This window comes from Urocitellus parryii, chromosome 6 (assembly GCF_045843805.1).
Source record: "Urocitellus parryii isolate mUroPar1 chromosome 6, mUroPar1.hap1, whole genome shotgun sequence".
Classification (NCBI taxonomy): domain Eukaryota; kingdom Metazoa; phylum Chordata; class Mammalia; order Rodentia; family Sciuridae; genus Urocitellus; species Urocitellus parryii.
In genome coordinates, this window is record NC_135536.1 from 88,353,776 (window position 1) to 88,373,076 (window position 19,301).

The window sequence follows — 19,301 nt, forward strand, 5'->3', positions numbered from 1 at the left end:
TGAACCCTACATGTTAATGGTTCAGCTGCACAAGACTGCCCCCCACTTCCAATGCCAATCACAAGTCTGAGTTTGGTTTAATTGTGCTTCCACTAATCAGTTATGAATTAGGGTTCCCATAACCCCTTCCTCTTGTTTGACTAATTTGCTAGGGTGGCTCACAGAGCTTGGGGGAACACTTTAATTACATGTACTAGTTTATTATAAAGGATACAGATGAAGAGATGCACTGGGTAAGATATGAAGGATGGGATGCAGAGCTGCCATGCCCTGTCTGGATGCTCCACCATCTAGGACCCTCCATGTGTTCAGCATTCTGGAAGCTCACCCAATTCTATGCTTTCGGGTTTTTGTGGAGATCTCACTACATAAGCATGATTGATTAAATAATTATCCACTGGTGATCAACTCAACCTTTACAATTGTTTTTTTTTTTTTTTACAATTTTTTTTTAAAGAGAGAGAGAGAGAGAGAGAGAGATTTTTAATATTTATTTTTTAGTTTTCGGCAGACACAACATCTTTGTTTGTATGTGGTGCTGAGGATCAAACCCGGGCCGCACGCATGCCAGGCGAGCGCGCTACCGCTTGAGCCACATCCCCAGCCCTCAACTCAACCTTTAGCCCTTCTCCCTCCTTTAAGTTTGGAGGATGAGGCTGAAAGTGTCAAACCTCTAATCAGGCTTTGGTCTATCATCTTGTGACCATCCCTCATCCTGAAGCTTCTTGGCTGCTAGCCATTAGTCAGTTCATTAGCATGCAAAAAGACATTTATTACTTTTTAGATTTCAAAGGTTTTAGGAGTTGTATGCCAGGAAACTGGAGGAAGACCAAATATGTATTTCATAGTGTTGCAAACACAGTAGCATGTACCTTTAATTCCAGCAACTTGGGAGGCTGAGGCAGGAAGATCAAAGGTTCAAGGTCAGCCTCAGCAAGTTGGCAAGGCCCTTTCTCAAAATAAAATAAAAAAAATAAGGGCTGAGGATATAGCTCAGTTGGTAGAATGCTTGCTTTGCATGCACAAGGCCCTTTAAAAAATTAAAAGGACTGGGGATGTAGTTCAAATGGTAAAACATTCCTGGGTTCAATCCCTAGTGCCCCAAACCAAAACAAAAAAAAAACACCTTATAGTATCACAGAAGGTAACCAGCTGAGATCTCAGGAATCTTGATTTAGCAACAGGTTGGCTCAGGTCCCAGGCCTGCCTTTTGTCATGACACTTTCTGCAGGGCAGAGCCACAGCCCCAACAGACATGGCCAGCCTGTGTCCAGTGGTCCCTCTGCCTGAGCTCAAATTGGAAGTTTGCTTATCTGAAGATTGCTGTCCCTTTTCCTCAGAGACAGATATTCGGGCCACACATATCTTCTTAGGCCCAGGTCAGTTTCATACCTCTACAGATGGTTCTCTTCTCTCAGTGCTCCTCTTTATTTTTCTGCTAAAAAAAAAAAAAAAAAAAAAAAAATCTGAAAGCTTCTGGGATCTTTCCTCTTCCCATTAACAGTGGGCTCTGGGGCAATGATATCCCAGCTATTCTCATTTAAGGGGCTATCTTGGCTGTCCATGGGCCTCAGAGTCTGCACCCTCTCAGAAAATGTTGAATAAATTGAACATTCAACAGTCATACTTCCCCACAGAGCCTGGTTTTCTAGGGTTCCCTTCTAAAGCCATAGCCTGTCACACTGCAGTATTTCTACAGGGTCTGACATTCAGCTTTGAGCCCATGGACACTTTCTATGCAGCCCGGTCACTCTGTCATCTCAGGGGTTCACCGAGAGAGAGACCTTAACTTAGGATATGTAGGGATATGTGACACAAAAAGAATTTCAGCATGCTCCAGATAGATTTATTTAGGAAAGCAGATGTACTTTCAAGGGAGAATGCAAGCTATCTAATATCTTTGGGGGTAAAGAAATAAACATTTAAGGGATAATTGGGACCATCTTGAGGGTGAGAAGTTTTGGGGGTTACATGAGGAAGACACATTCAAGGAATAATATGAGCTACCTCCAGAGGAAGAGACAGGACCTTGGTCTGTGGTATTATTTATAGAGGGACAGTAACTAAGGCTGAAACAGAGGTGGAGTCAAGGCAGAATTACATAACTTCACAACGGTTTTTCTAGCACTTGTGCAGTGTCCTTGTATTATTTTGCATGCAAGGACATGAGTCAAGGGTGTGGACCAAGGGCTTGGGCCAAGGGCAAGAGCCACGGGCCAGTTTGCACAGGAATTATTTTTGCAATTCAAAGGCTCAGGGCTTTTCCTGCATTCTAACAGCTCACCTGCCCTGTCATTTTTGAGTCTCAGACTATCTTTTTCTGTACCCCAAAATTCTTATTCAACTCCACTGAAATGCTCCCCACAGCAGCTTCTCCCTAGCTCTTCAGTTGTTGCTTCCTGCCCACATAAATCATACCTTCATCTCTCCTTGGAATTAGGGGTGCAACTCTCTACCCCAGCCCTCTCTTAGAGCCCTGAACCCTCCCCTTCCAGGTAGAGTAGGACTGAGTTCTGAATAAGTAGAACACTGGTTCCCAGAGGTGCCCTGTCAGCTGGGGCTCTCCTTGCTTGGGAGCTGGACGATGGGAAGGGAGCCAGGTTTTCCTACCATCCCATGCACCCTTCTGTAGGATATGAGTAAATCCTTACAGTCTCTGCTTTTGTGGGCAGAGAGCCAAGCACCTTTCCCTGGCCCTGGAGGTAGCTGCATAAGCAGCAGAACTACCCACCTCTGATTTTCTTGTGAGGTGGACTGCTCCAAACTCAGCATGCTGCTCCAAACTGAGGACACTTGGGGAATAGTAAATGCAGGCAGGGATTTTCATTGACTTCCCTTATCTACCTAAAAACAGGTCCTCCAGAAGGAGCTCAATTGTCATGAGCCTCCCTGGAACTTCATCAACCAGGAACGATTAAGATTATATCACAGGAGAGGATGCTGGAGGCCAATTCCGTACCCAGGCAGATTTTCATTTCTTTTTTTCTTTGCAGTGCTGGGAATGAAACCCAGCACCTCATCCATGCTAGACAAGTGCTCTACTACTGAACCACAACCACAGTTCAGTCACAGTTTATCACAGGCTGTCACCTATTCTTCTGATGGTCCATTCATCTTTCTGAAAAATCATTTACCCTTCCCTAATTGCTTACTTCCCTCCTCCCTCCTATCCTGGGTTTTTGGTTATTCAATTTTCCTTCATAAGATGGCTCTGGGCATATAATAAATTTATATGCCTTTTCTCCTATTAATCTGCCTGCTATCTATTTCAGACTCAATTAATGAACCCTCAAAAGGTAGAAGAAAAGTCTTCCCTCCCCTACTCACTGAGTGGAGGGACTCCACTGCTCCACCTTCCCCTCCTCTTGACAGAATTTTGGTGGAGCTATGTACTCCTTGCACATGGACCAGGAACCTGAGGACACACTTGTTTCTTAGAACTCTGTGGGAGGTATGAGCCTTCATTTATTTTATTTTATTTTATTTTTTTTTAAAGAGAGAGTGAGAGAGGAGAGAGAGAGAGAATTTTTTTTTTAATATTTATTTTCTAGTTCTCGGCGGACACAACATCTTTGTTGGTATGTGGTGCTGAGGATCGAACCCGGGTCGCACGCATGCCAGGCGAGCGCGCTACCGCTTGAGCCACATCCCCAGCCCCAAGCCTTCATTTATTTTGTTAACTTATTTTAGCAACCCCAATCCTGAAACACACACGTGCACGCGTGTGCGCGCGCACACACACACACACACACACACAAAGTTGCTCTTTGCTCAAGCAACTGTTCTATTAATAGCATGCTTGAGACAGACTATTACCCATTGCATTTGAAAAATATTCTTTCAGTCCGACATGGTGGTGCACACCTGCACTCCCAGTGACTCAGGAGGCTGAGGCAGGAGGATCAAAAATTCAAAGCCAGCCTTGGGAATTTAGCAAAACCTTGTTCTATAATAAAAGATACAAAGGGCTAGGAGTGGGGGTGTAGCTCTATGCTCAGTATTACAAAAAAAAAAATACTCCTTCAGGGGCTGGGAGTATAGCTCAATGGTAGAGAGCTCATTTAGCTTATACAAAGCCGTAGGTTTAATCCCTGGCACTGCAAAATAAAATAGAATAAAATAAAAACATTTCTTTAGCACCTTATTCACTAGAACAATCAGTGAATTACAATGGTAAGAACAGAGGGGAAACTGGTAGACATTTTCTTCATTGAATTTAAAATGCTTATCCCGATCACTTTCGTGATCCACTCAATTTTTCAGAGCTGTGTCAGACTAAGGGATAGACTATTACTCTGCACCGAAAAATGGATAGCGAATAGTCTGGAGTAAAATTAATAAAGAGCTAACATTTACTGAGCATGCCCATGTACCCAGCTTTGGCTAACAAGTTATTTATTTCAATCTTTTTCAGACCCTACAAGGGTCTGAAAGTAGCATACTACTACTACTACTACTACTACTACTACTATGATTACTACTACTACTACTACTACTACTACTATTATTACTAATTTCACAGTTGATAAAATTGAGGACCAGTGACCACATGGTTAGTACATTGTGGAGTGGGACTCAAATCTGAGCAAACTGAGTTTAGAGCCTGTGTCTGGGCAGGATTTGCATCCTTCTGGAATCAGCAGCTTTATAAAACAACTTCATGTAAATTAAATTCGCCTAATTCCATAACTCTCCCAAACACACCCTTACCTGATTTCAGATAATCATACTTGCTAACAGCAAAAGTTGATCACAGTGTCAAGAATGAGAAGCGAGAAGGAACATATCATAAGGAAATGAGAAGTGACCACCTGCAGGGGAATAATAAGGAAAGAACAATTTGGGAAAAGGTCTAAAAGAGGAAACCATCACATGTGCATCATGTGCCAATCATGTGTAACTCTACAAGCTGAAGGTGATGCCTGGGCCCATCACCTCTCCTGAGATGATGGCATCTGTATGGGCATGACATCAGCAGCCTTCTCCTGAAGGGATTTTAGAAGAAAAAATAAGTTGGATTTTTTTTTTTTTTTTTATTGAGAGGAACCAGTAAATGGGTGGTTTGTTGCTTGGATGTGTCCCACAGGGGAGGGAAGAAGACAGATGTTGTCGGAAAGGAGAAGGAAGGAACGGGAATAGGCAAGCCATGTTCACAGGAAGGTGCTGAAGATCCCCTTGGCCAGCTTTTGTGGAGATCCTAGTTTGAGAAGGTCAAGGCTGAAACTGTGACATGCAGTACATGAGACATTGCCTTTATTCTAACTATGTTTGTAGAGAACCTTCTACATGTCAATACCGTGTTGGCTCCCCTGGTCCTTCTCTAAGAGCTCTCAGGTTCATGGAAGGCAGGATGTCCAGTGATTATCAGTGAGGAGACTCAGAGCTGGACCATCTGCCTTTAGACCCAGGTTCTACTACTTACACTGTCGAAGTTAGTAGGTTACTTAACTTTCCTATTGGCTTATCTGTGAACTGATGGTTTACTTCACAAAGGAGGGGAGGTTTATAATTAGAATGGATGTAAAAGTGTCTAGCAAACTGCCCCACCATATGGTAAGCATCATGTTTGTTATGAAGTGGAAGGATCAGATAAATAAACAAATGTGTCCTAAGGGGTTGTGGGAGCCTACAGGAGAAAGTGCCTAACTCTGCCTGGAGCAAGTTCAGGTTACTGAGGACAGGAATAAGAAGTCATGAAGATTCTGGGCTTTACTTGGGGTGGGAGAAGGCCAAGAATGAACACCATGTGTAATTCAGTGATAGGGCACCCCAAGGTTTAATTACCAGTATTGAGGGGAAAAAAATGAATATCATTAAAATGTTACTCAGATGATTCAGATAAGCTGATAGGCCATCTACTCTTTAACCCATCAGAAAAGCATCTATTTGCTCTTTTAAGGTAACTTTTCATTACTTAAAAATTGTATTTTGCTGGGTGTGGTGACACACACCTGTAATCCCAGGGACTTGGAAGGCTAAGGAAGGAGGATTGCAGGTTTGAGGCCAGCCTGGGCAACTTAGCGAAAACCTGTGTCAAAATAAAAAATAAAAAGGGTTGAGGATATAGCTTAGTGATAAAGCACCCCTGAGATCAGTTTCAGTACTCCCCACAAGGTTTAATAATAATCAAATTATTTAATAATAATCAAATTAAATTTCACAAAACTTGGAAATAGAGAAAAGATTCACCCATAATACCAACAGTCTAACACTAGTATTTGATGTCCCAACCTTTATTCCTCATACATCTTGTTTTTAAATGTTAATCATAGTAAATGTGATAGTTCATATTTTGCATTTTTAAACTATGCATCACTGGCAAGTTTACTACATTGTTTTCATAATGAATTTTGATCAATGAACTAGAAATAGCCTTCTTTTTAAATGTTTATGTTCTTTTTATAAAGTTTCATTCAGAATCAGCATACAAAAGAAAACGCAAATCTCGTATAATGCTTTTACTCAATCACTTTGAGCACAAGTGTTCCTCCAGAATGGTTCTAAGCAAATAAGCACATTTAGCCTCCCCTGCTCCCAGAACTGGGGATTGAACCCAGGGCCCCAAACATTCTAGGCAAGTGCTCTCCTCATATCCCCTGCCCCAGCCTTTTTTTTTTTTTTTTTTTTTTTGGTGGTACTAGGGATGAACCCAGGGGCACTTTACACTGACCTACATGCCCAGCCTTTTTTGTATTTTGAGACAGTCTAGTTAAATTGCCCAGTCCAGGCTGTCCTCAGACTTTCGATCCTCCTGCCTCAACCTCTGGAGTCATGGGGATTACTCCACACCCACGCCTATCCCCAGACTTTTAAGTTTAAAAAGTTTTAGCAGGTTATTTTATACCCTGTCTTTTCACTTAATTATACATCATAGATATATTTCTATGTCAATCAGTATAGACATATACAATTATTTCTAGTGGCTTCACCAATTTAATGAACTAATCTCAAGTTTATGTAAACATGTATCACTGGATGTTTACGTTGTCCCTGTGCCTGCCTGCACATGCTCTGGCACTTGTGTGTGTGTGTTCTTCTCCATCACGTGAATTGACCATAATTTACTTAAACATTTGGCTATTTTTGGACATTTAAGTAGTTTTTCTTTTGTTTTTGCTATAATAAATAACAATGCATTGAAAATCATCAGGCATATGGCTTTTCCCATATTTTGAATAATTTCCTGGAGTGGAAGTATTGGGTCAGAGGGCAGGGACATTTTATGGTTCTTGATTGTATCACTAAGCTGCTTTCTCAGAAGGTTGTTTGGGCCTGTTCAGATACTTGCAGCAATGTGCTGTTATCAGCTTCCCATTTTCCATTCACTTACAAAGGTGGTGAGAAGAGAAGAGGATATTTTTTTCTAAGCAAAGGAGGTGCTCAGGTGGACTAACAGGAACAGATAGAGAGAAAAAAGGACAGAGTGAACCCGGGAAACAGGCAAAGAGAAAGAGAAAGGAGTGACCAGAAAAGACCATTTTGTTTGAATTATTTTCCTCATGTTCATTGTAAAGAACCCAGACTTTTTCATAAATTAGAATTTACTACAGGGGCGGGGATGTGGCTCAAGCGGTGGCGCGCTCACCTGGCATGTGTGCGGCCCGGGTTCGATCCTCAGCACCACATACAAACAAAGATGTTGTGTCCACTGAAAACTAAAAAAAAATAAATATTAAAAAAAAAATTCTTTCTCTCTTTAAAAAAAAAAAAAGAATTTACTACACAAAATCCTCCTTTGAGGGCTGGGATGTGGCTCATTGGTTAAGCTCCTCTGAGTTAAATCCATCCCTAGTACCAAAAAAAAAAAAAAAAAAAAAGCAACCAACCAAGCAACCAAACAAGGAAACCCAGGCCTCCTTTGATGTCAGTTTACAATTTAGGTACCATCTTCAGTATTTTTTCTTTCTTTCTTTTTTTTTTTTTGAACCCATGGCCTTGAGTTTGCTATGTAAGTACTATATCCCTGAGCTAACATACCCCCAGCCTTATCTTCAGATTTTTACACAAATACTACTGAAAATCTTGTGAGTTTTTTTGTTTGTTTTCCTGGTGCTGGGGATTGAACCCAGGGCCTGCTGCATACTTGGCAAGTGCTTTACTACTGAGCTACACCTCAGCCTTCATCAGACCAATAACTATTTTTTTTTTTTTGGTACCAGGAATTGAACTCAGGGGTTAAGTAACCAATGAGCCATCTCCCCAGTCCCTTTTCTTTTTTCTTTCACTTTTTTTTTTTTTTTAATTTGAGACAGGGTTTTGCTATGTTGCCCAGGGCTTCACTAAGTTGCTGATGCTGGCCTGGAACTTGCAATCCTCCTGCCTCATTGTCCCCAGTTGCTGGGATTACAGACCTGTGCTAAGACACCCGGCCTAATAACTTATTTTTAATTTTTTAGTTGTTAATAGAACTTTATTTATTTATATGTGGTGCTGAGAATCAAACCTAGTGCCTCACACATGCCAGGCAAGTGTTCTACCACTGAGCCACAACTCCAGCCCCCCAATAATTTATTTTTAAAGGTATAGCTTCCTGCTACACACTCACCTTTGGAATGAATACAATCACTTAGTGTGCAGATAATGTTTAATTTGAATAATTAGGAACTGAACTAATATTGTCCACTTCCCCTGCCAGAGGGCTCACCCAAACCTCAACAACAATCTCTGGGAATCAGTTCCACCCTGGGAAGGCCTTCGGCGGCCTCTGTTTCTCTTTTCTAATCAAAACATCCCCATCTGGCAGCCCCTTTCTACTGCTTAAGGAGTTGATCCCAGATGGCCTGTGGGACTCTCCACTGGGTGGTCAGTAGCCAAAGGAAAAGGCCTGTAGCTGCTCGCAGTGCATCATACTCGGAGAACCTCAGCGCCTAAGGATTAACCATTACCACAAATTCTCAAGTCTGCGAAAAGCTAAACCCATGGCCTCAGGGCAAAGCTGGTCAGGCGTTCACTTTAAGGCCTTTCACCACAGATGCCCCGGGGAAGCCAAAGTGACTGCTGTCCCAATGGCTTTGGCTGGATCTTCCTCAAACCTGCCTGGGCTCAGGAGGTTCCACACCCGTCCGGGACGTGGACTCACGTGAGGTCTGCAAAACCTTGACTGTCTGACCTGACTCAACCGCAGCCTCTGTAGAACCCCTTCGCGCCCCCGTGACTCAGTTTCTCCATTTGCTCACGCGAGCCAACGGCGTGAGGCACCGGAGTGGAATGCGGACGGTGCTTCCTACAGCTTCCTCGCTGTCGACCGTGCGTGCTCTCAGGAGTTTACAACGCCCAGAGTGCTCCTTCTGGCTATGTCCTGCTCCGGCCCCAGGACAGTCTTGGGGTGGCAGTGACTCGGCCCCATCACCCGCAGGACTGCTGAGGAGACATCGCCTTAAACCCACCCGCTATGGCTCCTGCATGGCCCGGGCCAGGAGGAGTTGCCAAGGGGAGGCCCACTGCCCGTGACCACGCCGGGCCCATGCCCACTGCCCGCCGCCTGACGCAATCGGAGGCGCCCTTGCTGCATGCGGGCGCTGGGGAAACCTTCCCTGCCGTTGCATCACTTCTGCCAGGTTTGCCACGAGGTGGAGCCGAACCAATCAGCGAGCGCACTGGGCCCGGGGCAGGCCACTCAGCCACCCACTTGAAGAGTAGCGCGGTTAACCGAGAAGCAAAATCCGAAGATGATTGGCCCAAAGAGGGTTTGCTCCGCCCCAATCACCGCGGCAGCTGGCCGCGGCGGGCGGGGGGGGTCCCTCCGCCGGAGGGTTTAAAGGGCACCTCCTTGGGGGCCACTCAGTTGGAGCGACCGACCGGTGCCAGGCCAGGTGTGCGCGTCCGTCGGTCCTTCCGTGCCCGCGCCGGAGACCAGCCCCGGAGGCCGCCCGGGCCCGTCCCTGTGCCCGGCACCATGAAGCAAGAGCCCGCAGCCCAGAGCACCCCGCCCCCCTCGCCATCTCCGAACGCATCCGTGCAGTCCCCCCAGGAGGATGGCGACCCTCCAGCACTTTGGATTTTCGGGTATGGCTCCCTAGTGTGGAGGCCCGACTTCGCTTACAGTGACAGCCGTGTGGGCTTCGTGCGAGGCTACAGCCGCCGTTTCTGGCAGGGAGACACCTTCCATCGGGGCAGCGACAAGATGGTGAGAATCTGACGGTGCCCAGGGGGGTGAGGGCGGTGGGTAGCATAGTGGGCGCCGGTGCCCTTGGAATAGCCTGGGCTCTCTGGGCCAATGTGTAAAACTGTCTGGCTTTGTGGCTTAAATTTGTGTGCCCAAGTGATCACTGTGTGATTGATGCCTGGAGTCGGTAAACCTGTGGATCCCTGGGTTGATTACCCATCTGGACCATTGCCATCTCTCTGCCTTACTATTTCTCCTGTATCCCTACATCACTCCCTGCTCATCCCCCTATATGAATAGGACTCTTTGAGGCCTAGCCAACAGAATGATAAGGCTTTCTCTGCACTGATGGCAGAACTGATTTCTAACTTGTCTTTCAAAATCTTCCTTCCCTCCCTAGCCTGGTCGTGTGGTGACCCTCCTTGAAGATCGTGAGGTAAGTATTGCCGGCAAAAGGGGGACCCAGCACCCAATGTGGAAGGGTGCCACGCACAGAGCTTTTTGGGCCCATGACTGTAAGCTATAGCTGTTGCTTGTCTGGCAGAGTGGAAGTATGTTTTGGCTCAGTGTTTCTCAGAGTTACCTAGGATCTGCAGAATTTAATTCAGTAGGATTGGAATGAGGTCTGAGGTGCACCATTTCTAACAAGCTTACAGGTGATGCCATTACATGTTTCTGAACCACACTATGAATAGAAATCCTGTCCTTCCTGGGATTAGACCACCTTTTAAGAAAGGAGGCATAAGCCAGGCCTGGTGGTGCACACCTGTTATCCCAGGGAATTGGGGAGGTTGAGGCAGGAGGATCCCAAGTTTGAAGTAAGCCTGGGCAACTTAGTGGGACCCTGTCTCAAAAAATAAATAAACAAGAGCTGGAGTTGTAGCTCCGTGGTAGAGTGCTTGCCTAGCAAGTATGAGGCACAGGGTTTGAACCTGAGCATCACATAAAAAAATAAATAAATAAAATAAAGTTATTGTCTCCGTCTACAACTAAACATATTTTAAGAAAAATAAATAAGCAAGCAAACAGATATATAGAGTGGAGTTATAGCTTGGTGGTAAAGCAGCCCTGGGCTCCCTAGTACCACCACAAAAAGAAAAAAAAAAAAGTACAGTCCTTGGGTCACTGGGGGTGGGGGAATAGCATTCTGTAATGAAGGAGGGACCAGCAAACAGTTGCTGTGACTGACCAGAAATATCTTTACTTCCTCCTAGGGCTGCACTTGGGGTGTGGCATACCAGGTCCAAGGTGAGCAGGTGAGCGAGGCCCTGAAGTACCTGAATGTGCGAGAGGCAGTGCTTGGTGGCTATGACACCAAGGAAGTCACTTTCTATCCTCAAGATACACCTGATCAACCACTCAAGGCATTGGCTTATGTGGCCACCCCTCAGAACCCTGCCTACTTGGGCCCTGCTCCAGAAGAGGCCATTGCTACACAGATCCTGGCCTGCCGAGGCTTCTCTGGTCACAATCTTGAGTACTTGCTGCGTCTTGCAGACTTCATGCAGCTCTGTGGGCCTCAGGCCCAGGATGAGCATCTGGAAGCCATCGTGGATGCTGTAGGCACCATGCTGCCCTGCTTCTGCCCCACGGAGCAAGCTCTGGCGCTGGTCTGAGGGGCTGAGCCCCTGCAGGGAGTGCCCATGTGGACATCAGGGCCAGGTGCCCACCACAGTGCTTGATACAAACTTGATACAGCTAGAATTCCTGAGATGTCATGGTAGACAACTGGGGACTTCTCTTCCTAAGCCCCTGTCAGTCTGCCAGCTTCTAGCTCTCCTGCTTGACACTGACTTCTGAACACTTTATTTATTGCACCATGTTGGTGTGGTGGCAGGGTGGGTGGGGGGCCTGCCCTGGACATGGCCCTGCTGCGCAGTGGCTCCACCTCAGGCCCTGGTGCCTGACCAGATTTCCCTCATTGCTGCTGCTAACCCCACACTACACAGGCCTCCACCTCTCCAGGGAGCCTCTAAGAGCCTTGATTTTCTGTCCATCCAGACCAGCCATTTCCCAGCCTTGGAAATATTACCTGCCCAAGTTCCCAGACAGCAGGAGGGGCAGTGGGGAGTAAGCAGAGGGAGCCCTACCAGGACTCAGGCCTTCCAATCCCACTCACTCACTAGACTCCCAGGGCAGAGCTGGATCTGTTGCCTAGACAAAACTGCTGAGACTGGGCCTGGGCCTCTTACCTTTTGGGTTTTGTTTCTCCGACTCTGTCTCCTTGTCTGTCTGGACCACTTTTGTGTATCTGTTGGTCTGTTTATGGGAAGCTCATCACCATAGGCCCTTGCTCCTTCCCTCTCTGTCTCATACTGTTATTCATAAATTGATCTCTTATTATCTCTTCTGTGCTGGGATGTGCTTCTTTCTTTACATGAGGGTTGGGGTAAGCAAGAGATATACCCTAGAAGTTTCCTAGGAGGGAAAAGGCTTGGACCCTATACCAGGTCTTCCTTCAGCTGCAGGGGCAGCTGGTAGCTCTTTCTGGCAGGTGGGCCAGAACTCTGGCTTCCTACTAAAGGAGCATGTGGGTTAGGGTATGGGGATGACAACTTCTGGGCACCACTGACAGTGGGATTCTGTGGCCTGTAGGACCTGAGGTCCCTTTTACTTCCAGGGTCAGAGTGCTCACTGCTGCCTCCGGGGCCACAGTTACTGGCTGTCCCTTCTCCTGCCCTGAGCTGCCAGGACTTGCCCATATTGGGATAAGTTGTAAGATGCTCTCTTGCTGCTTTATATTTACCCCCTGCCTCTCCCTGTGTACTCTTCCTCAGGTTCTGGCTCCAGGGAGGTCACAGTACCTAGATGTCAGCCTGGTCTGCCCTTCTTTAACAATGAATGGCACATATGAGGGTCTCCTGGACCTGCAGGATGGGAGTGGGGCCAAGATGACAGGATTTAGCAGCAGAGTCTGTCCAAACCACCCCTTCCTTCACTACCTAGAGACCTCAGAGAAGTCCCTAGCTCTCTGAGCACTTCACCCTATGAGGGGACAGTTCCCATGAAATAATGGATGGGAACAGGCTGTGTGGTATGTACTGCTGTTGTGGCCAGTGCCCTGGATTGGTCTGATGTCCCCAGCAGGGTCAGTTCCGATCAAATTGGGCAGGTGTTGTGCCTGGGGAGGGTGCCATGCTGAGTCGTGTGCCCATGTCTTGGCAGCCTTGTGATCTTAGCCACTGATGGGAAAAGTGTGGAGTTCAGCCAGGTTCTTCTGGGAACCTGATCAGGACAACACAACAAGTGTGTGGCAGAAATCCCTGGGCAGCCACCTCTGGGGCTTCCTGCATCAGAGCAGAGTCTGGCTCTAGACTGGAGGTTAAACGGGGTGGGGAGGGCTATTTGCCAGCTAAACATGGACTCTCATTCCTCAAGTCATTGTGTCAGGCACTGTTCTAGGCACTGGGGATACAACGATAAAAGGGTCCTCTCTTTTTTTTTTTAGTGGTGCTGGAGATTGAACCCCGGGCCTCACACATGCTAGGCAAGCACTCTACCACTGGGCTACAGCCCCAGCCTAGGATCCTCCTCCTTAAGGAACCTGGAGTCTAGAACTGATGGTGATCATTCCATATGAAATGGGAGCAAGTCGAAAGGAGCCCTGAGCTGAGTGAACAGGCAGTCAGGGAAGACTTTCTGGGTGAGGGAGCCTGAAATGGGACCTCTGGGAACAGGGAGTCAGAGAACAGCATGTGCTTGACTGGGAGACAAGGTCAGACAGGCTGTCCCAGCAGCAGGGGAGGGGACATGAGGCTGCATAGAGGGAAGGACTGGGGCCAGCTGCCCTAGTGACTGTGCTCGGCTGTGCAGGTGGCATTCCTCCTGGGTCAGTGGCGGACCTCCAGTGGATTCTGGTGTGCTAATGAGGAAACTCTGGTTGCTGTGTCACACTGGAGGAGGAAGGCCAGTCAGCAGGAGGTGACGGCGCGAGCCATGGCAATAGGCATGGGCAGCGGTGTGGATCTGAGTGTGATTTAGGGGTGAGATTGATAGGATTTGGTGACAGACTGGTTGAGCAGAGTGAGGGTCTGAAGATATAGTAGGGAAAAGCAGCTCAAACTCAGGCTCAGTTTCTTCTACTAAACAATACAGACCACTTCGGAGCCCAGATGTGGGTGGGTTTTCCCTACACACTGAGTAAGCAAGCAATTCTGCAGCAGGAACCCAGCAGGGTGTCCTGGAAGCCAATTTGATTCTGACACTCCTGGTGATCCCACAGGCTGAGGGTTCAGTCCCCAAGACCAACCCTTCACTTCTGATGCCAGGAGTACACACCAAGTTTTTGCTTTTGATTATTTGTTTTTGGTACTGGAGATTGAACCCAGGAGCTGTTACCACTGAGCCACATCCCCAGCCCTTTTTATTTTTCATTTTGAGACAGGGTCTCTCTGAGTTGCTTAGGGCCTTGCTAAGTTGCTGAGGCTGGCTTTGAACTTGTGATTCTCTTACCTCAGTCTCCCAAGCCTCTGGAATTATAATCATGTGTCACCATGCCAGCTTGTTCAGCTTCTTCAGCACTCCTTCCTTGCAGCTATGGATCGGGACCCCTTCAGGGGGTCTTATCATCTACTATCAGACATGTCAGAGAATGTTAGCGTTTCTATGACCTATCTTGGAGAGGGAGTTATGAGCCAGGCACTATGGATGAAAACATATATGTATATCATCATATCATAAAGGTGAGGGTAGAGCCAGGAGGGCCAGGCTTCTTGGAACCGGAAAGGGAAGGGTAAAGATCTACCCTAGGCATAAGTTGGGGTTGCCTGTGGGAGAGGCCATCCACATGGATCTTGGGGGCAGCTAGATATGTTGCTGTGAAACACAGGAGAGAAATCTGGGCGAGAGTTGTATTAGGTACATGCAGATGGTGCTTGAGGCCATAAGGGGAGGGAAAAAGAGGATGGGGCAGGCTTAGTGTTGAGGTCCCCAGGCCTGGCGGTCTGAGTAAAGCAAGAGGAATTGGGAGGGTAGGAGGAGAACCAGGAAAGAGATGGGTGTCTCTAGGAGTATGAAACATTGTCATGCTGCCAGGATGTTGAGGTAAATGACAGAGGAAAGTCCACTGGATGAAACGCCAGCGGGTCCCTGGGGGGGTCTAAGTGTGAGGAACTGCAGGAGCAGTGGTGAGAAGCCACAAGGCCAGGCCCTCCTGGGCCAGTGGGGGAAAGCAGATGGGTTTCAGATGTGGCCACCAAGAGGAGAGAGAAGCAAAGGGGTGAGTGAGGATGTGGGAAGGTGTTGGGGTCTCATGACCCCTTTACAAAAAGATTGTTGAAGACCCTGAGAGTTTTCTTTATGTAGAATACAGTGTTCTGTATTTACTATGCTAGAAATGGAAAATGAGAAGTTTAAAACATACTCAAAATTAAAAATAAAAACAAGGGGCTGGGGTTGTGGTTCAGTGGCAGAGTGCTTGCCTAGCACAAGTGAGACACTGGATTCGATCCTCAGCACCACATTAAAAAAAAAATAAAGTTAAAAAAATTAAAAATAAAAGCAAGGCTGGGGTGGAGTTCAGTGGTAGAATAAATGTTTAGCTTACATCAAGCCCTGGGTTCAATCCTCAGCACTGAAAATAAATAAATAAATAAATAAAATTTAAATAAATAAATACATAAATGATTACATACATACAATAAACCAGCTACATTTTACTTTTCTCTCTCTTTTTTGAGATGCGGGGGAGGGTCTCACTATATTGCCCAGGCTGGCCTTGAACTCCTGGGCTCAAGTTATTCTTCTGCATCTCTTGAATGCTAGGATTACAGGCATGTACCACCATGCCTGGCACATGTTTAAAACGTTAGTTAAAATTTAAAATATGTTTTTTCTTTTTGGTACCAGGGATTGAACTCAGGAGTACTCAACCACTGAGCCACATCCCAAGCCCTATTTTGTATTTCATTGGAGACAGTCTCACTGAGTTGCTTAGCGCCTCACAGTTGCTGAGGCTGGCTTTGAACTCGTGATTCACCTGCCTCAGCCTCCCAAGCCTCTGGGATTACAGACCTATGCCACTGCACCCGGCTACATGTTGACATTTCTAGAGAAAAAAGATTGTACTTATCAAAGCAAAGTGGTGAAAAAGTGGCTTTATTTTTTATTTTTAACATCTGGTTTAATTGAACCTGCTGAGAGCTCATCTGCTCCTGCATCCATTCTGTTGCAGATTCACATGTAGCTTCTAGAAAACTACCATGCACTGCTAAGGAAAGAGAGAGAAGACAACCCCTTGGTTTATATAGACATAGTTTTGAGTTTACATTCACCTGAGAGGTGTTTGGGGGACCCTTAGGGGTCTCTGAGCCAACTTGGAAAACTTCTTATGTCCTTTTTTAGTTGGGAGAGTCTTGAGAGGGGTGAAGTTTGGGTGCCCAACTTTGGACATCAGCAATGAGGAATTTCAGAGTTAATAGAGACCTCAGAAATCATCCTGTCCATGCCGCCAGGGCATCTTCCTGGACACCAGGAGTTAGTGGGAAGGATAAGTCAATTCAATTGCCATTTGTTGAGTCTACAACAGGCAGGAGGGCCCTTGACCTCCAGCTGTGGGAGACAGACAAACAGCCCCACCCTTGCACCTGGAACTCTGGGAATGGGGTAAAGCTGTTCTGCTTCACTCAGTGAAGGGCCTTCAAGAAGCGGTGGAGAGGCCCTCCAGGAAAGGAGGGAGGCACTGCAGAACTTGGCATGCAGCTGAGTGGTAGAAACTTTGGGGTGTTAGAGAGGAGGCCGGAAGCCACCTTGGGGTCAGATGTAGAAGGAAGTGTTAGGCGTTTTCTTGCAGGAAAGTCAGTTCTGTGGTGATGTTTTTGTTTTCTCATGTTTTTCCTCCCACAGAAGGATCTTTTGTTTGTTTTGGTTCTGTTTGTTTGTTTTGTCTTCTTTAAAGTAGGCAGGCATGAGTGTTCTGTTCAGGCTATGGTGAAACTTAAGCTTGTAGTGGGGAAAAGATGGGTCGCAGGCTTCTAGAGCTGAGGAGCCTGTTGTGACTCCCGTTCTGGGCAAGGATTGGTGAGGGCTGGAAGAAAGCCAAGGACCTGAGGGCATTGGAGGTGCCTGCTTCTTGGCAGCTAGTTGCAAATGTGAGGCACGCAGTGGGGAGAAGACTGGCTTTGCAGAGAGGACAGGAACACCAGCCAATAGGAGCTGTGGACAGACAAGAGGATGTGGCAAATACGTCTGGTTTCTGTGTGTCTTTCAAGCTCTGAGGGGCTTCTCCTGGTTGACCCCATTGGGCCACAGGAAGGATCACATTCTTCTGGGTGCTGTGGTTCTCCTGAAGAGAGTAGCTGTGCCCATGTCAGTTGTCAAGAAGCAGAGAGTGGGTGGCTTTGGTTATTAGTAGAGCCAGTGGCTATCAGAGGGGCTTGGTCAAAGCCTGCGTGGCTGTGCTTGTCCTCTGCCCTCCTCTCTATAGGGCTGAACCCTTCACCTGCCAGCGTAGTGGCAGAGGCCCAACTCAGGGCACAAAGCCTGAGGTGGCAGCCTGTCCTTCCTTCTTTCCTTCCTCTTGCTCCCTGTGGAGAGTCCCCACCAGGCCTGACCTTTCTCACACTTCCTCAGTCCAGGCCACCTCAGGCCTCAGCCCTACTCCAATCATTTCCTTGGGTTTGGGAGCTTGGCACACTGAAGGTTCAGCTAGGTTATCAGCCCTTCTTGGTAGCGCCTTCTTTACCCTGGGCCTCTCTCTTCCCACCCTCTCAGCTGGGGACTGTGTGCACACTTCTGACTTTCACCCTTTGGAGCTCTCCTCCTCTGACTAGCACTTTAGTCCCTGTTCTTGGCTCTGTTCTGGATCCTGCCCATTATCCTGGCATCTCCTTGGTGGATTCATTTTCCACATTATTCAAAATGCATATCTGGCCACACACAACCCTCCCACACAATGATGGCCTCCAACATTGATTCCTGGCCCTCAGCACAAGTGTCATAGCACCCTGGACCCAGCGTTCCCGGCAGTAATGCCCACCCCTGACCCTTCCACCCTTACCCCTGTAAACCAATCTGCCTGTCCTCTCCTCCTGCCTTGCTCCATTTCCAACCACTTGGACTCTGCTCCCACTGCTGTCCCCACCTAGGCGCCCTTCTGACTGACACCTTCTCCCACCTTTCGTCACCTAATGTGGCACCTTGCTGTTGCTGTGTCCAGTGCAGTCCTGCCATCTCTGTCCACCTCTGTTTTGTGCTCAGCATGTTGTATGGACAAAATCTGCTTATAGTTCTGTCTCTACTAAATCAAACGTCCCCAAGGGCCGGAACTATGTATCCCAGCACAAAGCACAGCACCAGACCCTGGGGGAGTGGGAGCACAGGGAACATATGGGAAATGACTCTTCTACTCTGTTTTGTTTGGTTCTGAGGTGATGGGAATTGAAGCCAGGGCTTCACACATGTTAGGCAAGTACTCTACCGCTGAGCTACACCCCCCAGCCTTTGGAAATGGCCCTTCTGAAGGCAATGTGACACGTCACCTTGGAGGGAAACACCCCATAAAATGTTCAACCATAACTAAGGGTGAAAGCTAAGCCACCTCCCCAGGCTAATATTCCATGTGAACATTCATGCGAAAAGCCCAGGAATGTGAACATGACATCACTGGGGCAAGGAAAACCAGCCAGGAATGGGAAGTGCCACCCCCAGGACTGCCATCTTGAGTAGGCCCCCTTTCTACCTCAGTCTGTCAAGGCAAGGACCTTAAACACAGGCCACGGGAAAGGGGCTATCCTTTACTAGTCCCCCCAATTCAGGGTGCTAAACTGGAGGGGTTGCCCTTCAATCATGGAGTGGTACTTCCCCCTTCCCATCATCCCTCTCCTGTCCCTATAGGAGGGGCTGGCCTTCCTGGGCACAGCACAATGGTGGTGGAGATGTGAAGGAAGGGAATCCGGGTCAGTAACATAGCCACCAGTAGCTTCTCCCCACAGGTCCAAGCCTCGAGCCAACAGCCCCTTGTCTCTTCCCCACCAGCTCTGGCATGGCTCATTTTCCCCTCAGATTTCAGGGCTCAGTTTAAATATCACCTCCAGGAGGTGAACCACCTGAACCACCTGTAGTCACAACCAGTAAGGCCTGATTTGGGTATCCTGCAATGTGTCTCTGATATCTGTTCCCTTTCTCTTGCCCTTTATCTTTGTCAAATCCTCTCCATTCTTGTTGGCTCCCCAGGAGACAGCCCTTGAGGGCAGGGACC

General features: G+C 47.3%; 1 protein-coding gene and 1 long non-coding RNA gene across 3 annotated transcripts; one reads left to right on the top strand and one right to left on the bottom strand.

The window, feature by feature from the left end:
- Positions 1 to 561: 561 nt before the first annotated feature.
- LOC113185782 (uncharacterized) lies at positions 562 to 9,447 on the bottom strand. Of its 2 annotated transcripts, XR_003301170.2 has the most exons (4): positions 9,387 to 9,447; positions 7,586 to 7,655; positions 4,711 to 4,811; positions 562 to 1,438 (listed from the first exon to the last, which is right to left on the bottom strand). It is a non-coding gene; the product is annotated as an uncharacterized LOC113185782 (long non-coding RNA). The 2 variants fall into 2 exon arrangements; XR_003301169.2 differs by lacking the exons at positions 7,586 to 7,655; positions 9,387 to 9,447 and adding an exon at positions 5,952 to 6,023.
- A 317-nt stretch (positions 9,448 to 9,764) lies between these two features.
- Positions 9,765 to 12,455, top strand: Chac1 (ChaC glutathione specific gamma-glutamylcyclotransferase 1). Its single transcript, XM_026393006.2, has 3 exons — positions 9,765 to 10,126; positions 10,506 to 10,541; positions 11,320 to 12,455. The coding sequence occupies exons 1-3, from the start codon at positions 9,896 to 9,898 to the stop codon at positions 11,719 to 11,721; spliced, it is 669 nt and encodes a 222-aa protein (XP_026248791.1). The 5' UTR covers positions 9,765 to 9,895; the 3' UTR covers positions 11,722 to 12,455.
- Positions 12,456 to 19,301: the final 6,846 nt, after the last annotated feature.

Coding starts and splice junctions, on each gene's coding strand:
- Chac1 (XM_026393006.2), top strand. CDS start 9,896: ATGAAGCAAGAGCCCGCAGCCCAGAGCACCCCGCCCCCCTCGCCATCT. Junction 10,127..10,505: donor ATCGGGGCAGCGACAAGATG/GTGAGAATCTGA, acceptor TTCCCTCCCTAG/CCTGGTCGTGTGGTGACCCT. Junction 10,542..11,319: donor CCCTCCTTGAAGATCGTGAG/GTAAGTATTGCC, acceptor ACTTCCTCCTAG/GGCTGCACTTGGGGTGTGGC.